The following is an 11,910-nucleotide window of genomic DNA, read 5'->3' as shown; positions in this document are numbered from 1 at the left end:
GTATAACGATTTAGATAGATCAGAGTGAATTTTGAATTCATGAGAGATAGTGGTTTTTTGTGAGCCTCATGAGAGAAAAAAAAAAATGAAAGAAAGACTGCGCATGCTTTTTTGGGGTACATTTTAGTTTTTAAAATAATAGAAAGTAATATGGTGGTAGGAGACATTGTACCAATATCAAATAATAATAATAATAATAATAATAATAATAATAATAATAATAATAATAATAATAATAATAATAATAATAATAATAATAATAATAATAATAATAATACCCATTTTGGTCCCTCGACTATTAGATAATAATATCTAATACCCATTTTGGTCCCTCGACTTTAGATAAAATGACGTTTTTACCCTTCTTTATAACGGTGGATGGATGACAATTGTAACGGAGGACCAAATTGGGTATGATTTTACAACTTAGAGGACTAAATTGGGTACTTTTAATAGTTTGGGACTAAATTGCGCATTACCTAATAGTCAAGGGACCAAAATGGGTATTAACTCGTAAAATGTACAATCAATTCACTGGGATCTAGCACCATAAGAATGCGCACAAAGATATAACTAAATGCATAAATCACCAACAAGGTTGAAAAAATTGCTAAGCGCCCTCTACGCGCCTGGGGGTTCTAGGGCGCCTAAAGCGATTAATCAGGCGCCTAGATCCAATTTTTGCAACACTGGTCACCAAACAATGCATACCGAATCAAACAAATGCACACTATGCGGTAACAACTCAAATTCTTTCCTAACACATGCTCAGCCCTACTCCGTAGCTAAACATCACACTCTCACTGGAAGAAAAAAAAAAATGAAAAAAAGGGAGCTCTAGACTGACACTCGAAGAAAAAAAAATAAAAACTGAAAGTTAACTTGCATTTGGCAAACCCATAAAAAAATGAACACTTAGCTTGATAGGTTTTGCTATCAGGAATGGATATCAAAGTCATTATTATTGTTTGGTTGATAGATTTTTAAAATACTATTATGAATTTTGATTATCCCTTAATTGAAAACCCCATTTCATAATAAAATAAGGGTTTCATTTCATTATTCCTCCACAGCCTAATCATTCCCATACCACCCTACCACCGAACATGCAAAATATTTTCACCAAAACTCATTACCATGACCAAATATTTGATACTCATTCTGATTCTGATTTTCATGTGCGAACCAAACACATCCTTACAATGCACCAAACAAATGCACACACTATACATAAGAAATACAAAGTTACAAACTATACTACTCACATGTGGCGAAAACTCCCTAAAATGCACATAACGTACCAAACAACTGTACAAAATGAACAACACCTAACGCATGACACTGATATACACACAATGAACAACATGGTTGCACACAACAACAAAACCCCCAACCCCAAAAAAACGACACACATCCACAACTTTCAAAAAGCACATAATAAAATGGAATGTACACACAGAGGTGGAAGAACCCTAATACACCAAAATATTACTCCTACAATCATGCATAAACTCTCAAAAATAATAATTAAAAGATTTTAAATGCACTAAATATTACTAAACCACTCCTACATAAATAAATAAGCAATAAAATCAGATCAAATAATACCGTCCAAGATCAAAGGCCATAATTAGTGCTCACGTACTCATGAGAACAAATGCCAAGAAAGAACTGAAAATCAATTGCAGCCGTCTATGTGTCCAGACTTAATGGATCAAATGGAATTTAAAAAAAAAAAAGATGTGATGATATTTTCGTAAATAATTCAAACTTTTGTGCAAATAACATGTTTTAAAAGTGCAAGTAACTCGTACAAGTGAGCAAGTAAAAAGTTCAAGTAAAATAATTTAGAAGTATAACCATTTTCAATTAATAGTGCAAGTAATTTATCTTTTTAACATTGATGCACCTAATAATATTAATGTATTTCACATTGGCGCACTTAATGATAACATTTGGTGCAACTAATGATAACATTAGGTGCACTTAATACTGATGCTCAATGTAAATTATTTGCTACACTTTTAATACATTTTACTTGCACTTAGATGCACTATATGAAACTATTAGTTACATTTTTAACACAATTTACTTGCACTTTAAAATTCATTATTTACAAAAATGTCATGGTGTATTTATAAAAGAACAATGTTTTTGATCCGTTAGATCTGGACATGTGGACGGCTGCGATTAGTTCTCAATTCTCTCTTGGGCAGTTAGTTCTCATGCACCTAATCCGACTTTTATATATATATATATATATATAGTTGCGTTCATATGAAAACCATGCTTTAGGTGAGAACTAATGAATGAATGCATTGCAACTACTCCAGGGTCTCCATTCGCCCTCTAGGCATGGCTAGAGTAATTGCGGTGCGTTCAATCATGAAGTAAATTCGATGCATTCAAGCAGTAGTTTGCATGTTCACAATCCTTGTCGTCGTCGTCGCTGGCTCTGGAATTGGGAGAGCCGCCTCTCTATCTCCGTCGCCGCCGTTGCGGTTGCTATCTCTCTTCCCCAACCTGTTTCTTAGCTGAACAACCCTTACAAGTGTTGCATCTGTAATAACCCCTGCACACACACACATATATAAATGCAAAATCTATAAACCAAACAATCAAAGGAAAGGACGGAGGATGTATATATGAATTCAAGAATGAGCTGAGATGTTGAAAACAAGCTAATTAAGTGAAGTACGTACTAGCTATATAAATTGAAGCATGTGCTCCATCTCAAAGTCTAAACTGATAGTTGGGTTGCACATTAATGGTTATATGTTCAACATGTCCCATCGTGTGCGGTGGGTTCCAAGCAACACGTGGACTCCATGACCTTTAACATGGCTCTGATACCAAATTGAAGCATGTATCTCAATTACAAGTTTAAGCTGATAGTTGGATTGCATGGTTATATGCTCAACAATATATACCTGCGATGAGGAGATTCTTTAATGGCTTTTTGGCCATATTTTCTCCAGGACCAACTATCTAAAGGAGGCCCCTCGCTCTTCCGCTTTCTGCCATCACCCTCTCCAAGTTTCACTGTTACCACAACCTTTTGCGCCATGCTCCTAACACATGCAATTCCATCACGACATTATATATAAAAACCTCTTTTATTTCCAGAGCTAGTGATGACGACGACAAGGATTGTGAACTAGTCCCCATTCCATGACCATTGCCAAGGATTCCCAGAATAGGAGTGGATAGACAAGAAGAAGAAAAAGCTTTAAAAAATAAAATATATGAAATTATCTTTTTGTCCTTAAATTTAACACTTTGTGGATAAATTTTGACGGAAAATCAAAATGATTAACATTTTTAAAATTGAAGACTTAATTGGGTAAGAAAAATTATCGAGGACCAAATTGATAACTTCGCAATAGTTGAGGGACCATTTCGGTAAATAAACTCTAATAAATATTAGAGTTATAACCCATTTTGGTCCCTTGACTATGGCTTATTCTCAATTTTGCATTCTGACTTTTAATTGCACCCAATATGGTCCCTTAACTTTTAAAAATTACCCCAATTTGATCCTCCATTACATTTTCCATCAATTAGGCATTAAGTTCGGGGGTATTTCCGTCCATTCATCTACTACAAGCCTATACTAAGTGCTAATTCCCCCGTCCTTCTCCACCACCGCCATACCACGTCGGAGAGAGAGGTCCACCCGCTGCTTCGCCGGAGTGCTCTGTTCTGCCGGAAGGGAAGAGCAACTCGCCGGAAAGTCAGGGAAGCCACGAAGCTGTCACACTACAAGAAGCTGTTGCCTTGCTTCACCGTGGCTGCCGTCGATCCGCCGGAACTGCTATTCGCGACTTGAGAGTTCGCAACAGGTGGGCGATCAACAAATTGGCGATGACGATCAACATCCCTGACTCCAACGGTGGACTCCGATTGCCCATGCAAGGCCTCGCTCGATGGGGGCGGTGGTCAACGAAATCGGGTATTTTCGATTTTAAGAAAAGTTTTGATCTTGGATCTTTTGCTCTGCACATGCGATCTTTAACGTTAATGGTAGCTTTCCACCGGTGCTCATTGGAGCTCCGGTAAGTATTGGGGGACTAGGTGAACAAAATGTGTATCTGAGATCATGGTTGTGTTCAAGCTGCAGTTTTATGCATGCAACTTAGGTACTACCTAAGCGATGGAAAATGTAACGGAGTTTTGCAATTTTCCATGTCCCCCAACTCTCATTCTATGAGCCAAAGAAATCCAAGAAACAATATATCATATTTAGCAAAAAAAAAGAAGAAAAAAAAAACAAGTTCAGTCGTGGTCGTCGTCCCGATCAACCCAGAAGGACATGACAGAAGTAGAGTTGCAGCAGGAAGCATGTAGAAAACGACAGACGAGCGTGATCTTCGGTGTTGTTTTGTTTCCAAGAATGGTTTTTCCTCCATTAAGGAAAAGATGGCGACGGTCGTGAAAAGTGAATACGACAAGAGAAAGTTGGTTGCACAACATTATGGTTGGAATAGCTTTGGTTCTGGTCTCTCTTTTGTATATGCTAGATCCTCTCTTCCGACAAGTCGGACAGAATGCGATGTGGGGTATCATGACCGTCGTCGTCGTCTTCGAGTTTTTCGCAGGTGAGAATGGTCGGAAACTTGAGTTAGTTTAGTTTTTCGGCGGTTTCGATCTGGTTTTCTTTATTAATATAATGTTTTTTTCGGGTGCAATTGATTAATATAATGTTGTGTACGTGTCTGTAATGATGATCAGGTGCGACACTGAGCAAAGGGATAAATCGAGGAATCGGCACCATCGTCGACGGCTTACTAGGATGTTTTGCGGCGGTCTTGGCCGATCAACTTCCCGAAAATACTTGAGTTGACGAAAATACCCCCGAACTTAACACCTGGTTGATGGAAAATGTAGCGGAGGATCAAATTGGAATAATTCTTTAAGGGGTCGTTTGGTTCACGGAATGTCAGATTACCTTAAGGAATGTTAGATTGCTGGGAATGTTAGATTACTGCGAATGTTAGATTCCTGTGTTTGATTAAAATTGGGGTATGTAATATAATCATGTTTGGTTTAGGGTTATCTTTTATTCACACACTATAATATCCTTAACATATTTTCATATATTTTAATAAATTTAAAAATTAAAATAAATAAATAAGATAACGATATCATATATAATTACATGATTTTAAAATATGAACTAAAATATTGAACTTGAAAAACAAAATTATTTTATATGCTAACCTAACATAATACAAATAAACAAATATATAATTACAAAAATAATTATATATACATGTGTGTGTAATAAACTAACATAACCAAGGTTATCTTACATAACCTTAGAAATTGAAGGGAATCACATTCCCTTCAAAATCCTATGTGGAGGGAATGTGACATTCCTGGGGAATGTTAGATTCCCTGAGATAATGTGAACCAAACATAGATATGTGAGCTTTGGAATGTCACATTCCCTTGGTTATGTTATATAACCTGAACCAAACGCCCCCTAAAGTCAATGGACTACATTGAGTGTAATTAAAAGTCGAAATACAAAATTGAGAATGAGGCATAGTCAAGGGACCAAAATGGGTAATAACTCTAAATATTACATTAATGTTCAAAAACAAATACAGGTAGGTGTGAGTGAGTGAGTCATTGAGCAAAGGCTTCCGCTTTTCGTTTCTTTGTCCCCCCTACTAACCTCTTAACATATGCAATGTATCCATCAACATCGAATTTCCTCTTGCAACCTGCGTAGTTCATATACCGAATTTTCCCAAAAACCGCTCGCTCTCGCCAACCCTAAATGGTAAACCAAACCAAAGTGTATCAATGTATAGTAGGCCAAACATATGCTATCAAATCAATGATGATTGATGATGGCCCAAGCATCTTGACACCTCCGTGACTCTCTTTGAGGGAAGGTACCGAACCCCGATAGTAGGGTATTGACTCTTTGTTCTACAATTGATTAAAAAAGTATATTGAACAGATACTACACTGTAATAGAGTTGATAGTACTCAAAAAATCAATTGACTCTTTGTTCTACAACTGATTAAGAAAGTATATTGAACAAATACTACACTGTAATAGAGTCGATAGTACTCAAAAAAGCAATTGACTCTTTGTTCTACAACTGATTAAGAAAGTATATTGAACATATACTACACTGTAATAGAGTCGATAGTACTCAAAAAATCAATTGACTCTTTGTTCTACAACTGATTAAGAAAGTATATTTAACATATACTACAGTGTAATAGAGTCGATAGTATTCAAAAAATCAATGATGAAACATGTACATTATGCTTTCGAGTGAAAAGGAAAACTCGCGACTTTAGTCGGCAAAGGACTGTAAGAAGGTAAATGAGTCTAAGTTGTCTATAGTTGACTAGCTCAGACCATAAGAAGGTAAATCAGCCTAGGTAAACTCGTGACCTTATAGTTACAAGTTTGTATTCTTAGTCATCTTGACTAGAGTTGCTGATGATGCATGTCCATTTATTAAAATCGTAAGAGGGGATGGGGTTGAAAAGAGAGCAAGAGTGGTTGTGTATTTAGTGAAATATTTTTCTGGAGTTATAATAAGGTAGTAATGTCAAACCTGGTCGTGTACGCCACAAATAGACCACATGCACCCCACATAACCATTTGGATCCCTTCCATCTATTTCATACTGCACGTGAAATCCCCAATAATTCAGATCTTTTTCATTCATCACAACAACAGGCAATAATGTGGAGCGTTATGCTGTACAAATGGTGCACACGGTTGTAAAAACGACGTCGTTTTGATGTCCGACTTTAAAAAAAAAAATGGTTTCGATTGCCGTTAACGGCAGTTATATTGTGTATAATTTGAACTATATAGTTCATTCATTTTGGATATATAGTTCATTCATTCTAGATATATAGTTCATTCATTTTGGATATATAGTTCATTCATTCTAGATATATAGTTCATTCATTTTGGATATATAGTTCAAATTATGCACAACATAACGCCGTTAACCGTAATCGAAACTGAATTTTTTTTTAAGTCGGACGTCAAAATGACGTCGTTTTTGCAACCGTGTGCACCCAGCACCATGCACAGCATAATTTGCCCAATAATGTGTGCCGGATAATTACCTTGTCGTTCAAATATATTGCTGTTGCTAGAGCCTCTTCCGGCCCACTTGTCCATTCCAGGATCTTTTTTGCCCAATACATTCTGCATAAACCATCAAATTCCTTTCATTTTTCATATTGTAAATATGTAATATCATTCCACTTTTTTAGGTTTATTAAAGAAAAAAATGAGTTAATTCTATTTTTGGTCATAAATTTATAGGTGATATAGTCCACTTTTAGTTCTTTATTTTCAGAATATCCCCTTTGGTCCTATATTATTGTGATATGACCATTTTTTGTCCTCCATCAACAAAACTGTTTATATATTATTAAATACAAGAGCATTTCGGTTTTCAATTAGAAAATTTTACAAAAATAAAAAATCAAATACTCTGTAAAAAATATAACGGGCCAACTCACTTTGTATAAAAATGACTAAAATGCTCTTGTATTTAAGGTATTTCAACGATTTTATTGACAGATGACCAAAAATGATCATGCCACAATAATACTAGGACCAGAGGAAATGTTATGAGGAAAAAAAAAAAAAGGTCACCTATAAATCTAGGACCAAAAATAGAATTAACTCATAAAAAACAATAGCAAAAGTAATGGACTAATCGAGAAAGTATCCGTTTACTCCACAAGCAACAAAATAGGCAAATGATTTAAGGAGAAGTTACTTGCCTCATAAAGCCATGCATTTTCCCATAATGAACCATCTCTAACTGAGAGGCATTCCAAAGCTGAAACTCCCCATCAATAGCATATATATATATCAAGTAGATAACACTAAATTCACACAAATATAATCTAAATATGCATAGCATACTACAGTATTGAGTGCAGAGCATATGAGCAATATCTTACAGGGTCTGCAGTTTGTGCCTTCTCCAATTGCTCTCGACTGTAAAGATAACAAACAATTAGTTAAAGACTTTCAGGACAGAAACAAATTACTACCTATAATTCATTATAGGTAAAGTGTGTTCGGTATGAATTCCAAACAAATAACTTCAGGTTCCTTAGTTTATAGAGCAACAATATTTAGTATTACAACTCACGTGTATACATGTTCCCGCTTATCATTTGAATGCTCCATCAAGGTTTTACGCGCCCATTCCCATGCACCCTGTAATGAATCATATTGAGGCTGATAATAGCAGAAGTTATCAGCAAGTTCCCTTCGCACGATCAATTCCTCCAGAAATGTATCAACTGCCTGAGTTAACCTCAAATAACCATCATTCACATATATTCACAATGGACATCAATCAGCGAAAAACGAAAAGCATCTGAAGAATACACAATGATAAGCGTTGTTGAGCATATAACCATTAATGTGCAATCCAACTATTAGCTTAGGCTTTTAGTTGAGTGGAGCACATGCTTCAATTAGCGTAATGGTAAGCGCTTGATCCTAACAATCCACATGTACCATGAACGAGAAACATGATTACAATTTCAGCATATAACATGTATGAATAGCTACTTAGATCGAACCTTGGGGTGACTTTTCTGAATTTGTTGTGCCTGTAAGCAACATCTTTGTGCTGATATCTGTCCAAAATGCAAATAAGGCGAGAGACCAGAAAGTGCTTTGGGTTTCAACGGGTTATTCCTATCAGTGGAATAACTCTTAAGCCGGGTTGTCAGAAATCCATTCTTACTTCCCATCAGTACCTCCATTGCAGCATCTTCACCCGGCTCACACCATTCAAGTTCAGGAACCTCGGCTCCTTTCCTGATCCAAGATTCAGATTTACAGCAACCCACCACCATAAAGTACACTTGAATTACTAACCAGACTGTGTATCCATATCTCACCTTACAACATCTGCAATAAGCTGCCCCCAATCTACCGAATGCTTCGGATTAACAGCCCATTTGTTCTTGGGAGGCCCTATAATTGGGAATTCCACAAGATATTGTGGTAGAAGCTTGGTTATTTTAGCCCTTATAGTCCTAGCACCATACTCCAATTTGTCAGATGCCACCCAAACTGGCACCACATTGTGGGCATCAACCTCATGTACTATCACAGACTCCCCCACTCTCTCACAGATCCTCTCTTTCCACCTCCTTACTTCTCTTAATGGCGAGAAGTCTGTTACCAAAAGGGAAGCACCACATTCTCTCAGAAAATTGGGAATTGTGTCTATTGCCTCTCCCTGCTTTAGAATAAACCCAAACCAGAAAGCAATAAACTACTCTTCAGATTAACAAGAACAAGAAACAATAATAATAGAGATATCTATCACTATACAAAGGGCCCGATTTCCCTCCTAGACATACTCATATAAACAATTTTCTAGAGGAAATTTCAATTTTGGTCCTATGACTATATGGGTCTTGTTAATTTCAGTCCTTGACTTTTAAAAGTGTCAATTTAGTACCTTAACTATGCAATTTTTGTCAATTTTGGTCACTCCAATCAAATTGTCGGCCAAATTTTGACGAAAAATTTTAATAATTAAAATAATGATGATATTTTGGTCATTTCACGCCTCTTTACTTCTTCTCCGGCGAGTCTATCCTTTCCTCTCCCGTTTCCGGCAAATGCAATGAACTAAGATGATGTGGATAGGAGGCTTGACGATATTAAAAATAGGGTTTACAGAGAGAAAGAACGCAGAGAAAGGGATGGACTCGCCGGAGAGGAAGTAAAGAGGCGTGAAAGGACCAAAATATCTTCATTATTTAATTATTAAAATTTTTCATCAAAATTTGCCGGTAATTTGAACGGAGTGACCAAAATTGACAAAAATTGCATAATTAAGATACTAAATTAACACTTTTGAAAGTCAAAGGACTAAAATTAACCTCTGTAGTCATATGAACAAAATTATCCATACAAACTCCATATAACTAACAAGAAAATTAACAAAATAACGATGAATAGCCTTAGAAAGAAAGAAAATTTGCCTGAAACAGGAAAAAGGGGACGGAGAGAGACTCTTGGAGATCATGGGCGAGCTTCTCAAGGCCTCGGAGCATAAACCCTAACTGCCTCGCTTTGGCGCCTAAGAACTGGTCGAACAGATTGAACGCAACGGCTACAGGAACATTGGCCTTGTTGGCCTGATCAACGGCGTGGATCAACGCCCAGTTGTCTCTCACCCGCTGGTCTCTGAACATCCAGTACACCACGGGACCGGTCACCGCCGACGGAGTTCCGGCCGCCGGCTTTAAAACCCGGAAACGACCCGAACCGACAGCTTGGACTGAAGAAGCCATGCAAAATTTGGGGCTAGCAGTAGTGTGTCTTATGCCGGGAAGAAATGGGCGTCAGGCAATTAGAGGCGAAAGGCTAACGTCAGCCGGCAGCCATGGGCGCGTAGGTTAATGAAGGGAAAGCAGATGGAGGGAAAGGAAACTGTTTAACTGTTGTGGTTTTTGAATGTGAAACGTGGAGCGCTGTAGTTCGTAAGTTTGGTTGTTCGATGTCATTAATAAATGGGCTTTAGATTTAAAAGGAAAATTTTACATTTCTTCTTATCCGTGAACTCACTCAGTACTTCATTTATGATCAAATTTATTTTTAACTCTTCAATTTTGAACATTGTTGTAAAAATCGGTCTAGGCGCCAGCCTAAGCGCTAGGCATCTCTAGGCAACCAATTGTCTAGGTGACACTCGATCGAATTTGGTCGAATTAACTCGTCCATTTCGATCGAGTTAGTCGAGTTAAATCGGCCTTAGTAATTTTTTTCATTATATATATATATATATATATATATATATATATATATATATATATATATATATATATATATATATATATATATATATCTGAAGACAACACATTACAGAGAAAGTGAGGAGGAATAAAAAACCACTATGAATAACCAGACATAGAAACAAACTGCTTAGCTATCGAGTGAACTTCCCGATTTGCTGATCATCTAATAAAAGATAAACACACATGAGAGAAACAACTCAATAGGTTTTTAATATCACAAACTAACAAATGAAAAGAAAACTCCCCAACGGTTTGTTTGCTGTTTTGGACCGCCATTAGTGAATCTGTTTCAACTTGCACATTGTCCAGATTTAAGTCTTTGATCCAGCTTAACGCCTCTCAAATCATTGATGCTTTGCTTCTTTTGGGATATAAGAACCACTTCTCTGAGCACATCTTGCTACAACGAAGTTGCCCTCCTCGTCCTGGATAATGCACTCAAATCCCATCTTAGCATTCATCGCATCAATAGCCGCGTCCACGTTCATCTTGAGAAAACCATGGCGAGGTTTGGTCCACTTACATTCTTCCAATGATTTTCTCCTTTAAGAAATCTAATAACGGTCTCTTATTCCTCCCCACCACCATAGGTAAGCTCAGATAATTCCCATTCCCTCCAACCCTGCTAACACCCAAGGTAGTGCTCACTCTCTCCCTCATTTCTTCCTCAACATTGCCACTAAAATAGATAGAGGATTTATTGAAGTTGATGATTTGTCCAGAAGTAGTAGTGTTTGGTTATCATGTAGTAGAACTCATAAAATTATTGATTCTACATAGTGTAAATTTTGTTCAGAGTTAATTACCAATTTGGTCCTCTGACTATTGCGAAACTACCAATTTGGTCCTCGACTATATTTCTTACCAAATTAAGTCCTCAACTTTCAAATTTTTACCCAATTTCGTCCTCCATCCAATTAACCGTGATGTCTCTGTCTAAACTAAGGATAAACATGTAAATACACACACTTTCTTCTAAACTACCTATATGCGCCAGACCGTAGGTAAACGCGTCATGCCGCTTGCCCAGCCGCTCTGCTCTCCTGGATGAACTTGTCCACGAATCGCTCGTCCGAT

The 11,910-nt window shown here is 37.0% G+C and overlaps 2 protein-coding genes across 2 annotated transcripts; both read right to left on the bottom strand.

The window, feature by feature from the left end:
• Nucleotides 1–2,405: 2,405 nt before the first annotated feature.
• Nucleotides 2,406–3,067, bottom strand: LOC109157005 (probable WRKY transcription factor 65). The gene is made up of 3 exons (XM_019304892.1): nt 2,931–3,067; nt 2,785–2,846; nt 2,406–2,572 (listed from the first exon to the last, which is right to left on the bottom strand). Exons 1-3 carry the CDS (start codon nt 3,065–3,067, stop codon nt 2,406–2,408), a joined length of 366 nt encoding a protein of 121 aa, XP_019160437.1.
• A 2,406-nt stretch (nt 3,068–5,473) lies between these two features.
• On the bottom strand, nt 5,474–10,525 carry LOC109157101 (deoxyribodipyrimidine photo-lyase). Its single transcript, XM_019304978.1, has 9 exons — nt 10,018–10,525; nt 8,920–9,263; nt 8,596–8,836; nt 8,157–8,314; nt 7,963–7,999; nt 7,780–7,838; nt 7,111–7,192; nt 6,585–6,656; nt 5,474–5,781 (listed from the first exon to the last, which is right to left on the bottom strand). The coding sequence occupies exons 1-9, from the start codon at nt 10,327–10,329 to the stop codon at nt 5,632–5,634; spliced, it is 1,455 nt and encodes a 484-aa protein (XP_019160523.1). The 5' UTR covers nt 10,330–10,525; the 3' UTR covers nt 5,474–5,631.
• Between the last annotated feature and the right edge of the window lie 1,385 nt (nt 10,526–11,910).

The sequence above is a fragment of the Ipomoea nil genome, unplaced genomic scaffold, assembly GCF_001879475.1.
Source record: "Ipomoea nil cultivar Tokyo-kokei standard unplaced genomic scaffold, Asagao_1.1 scaffold2761, whole genome shotgun sequence".
Taxonomy (NCBI): Eukaryota; Viridiplantae; Streptophyta; class Magnoliopsida; order Solanales; family Convolvulaceae; genus Ipomoea; species Ipomoea nil.
This window is presented reverse-complemented; position numbering and strand designations above follow the sequence as displayed.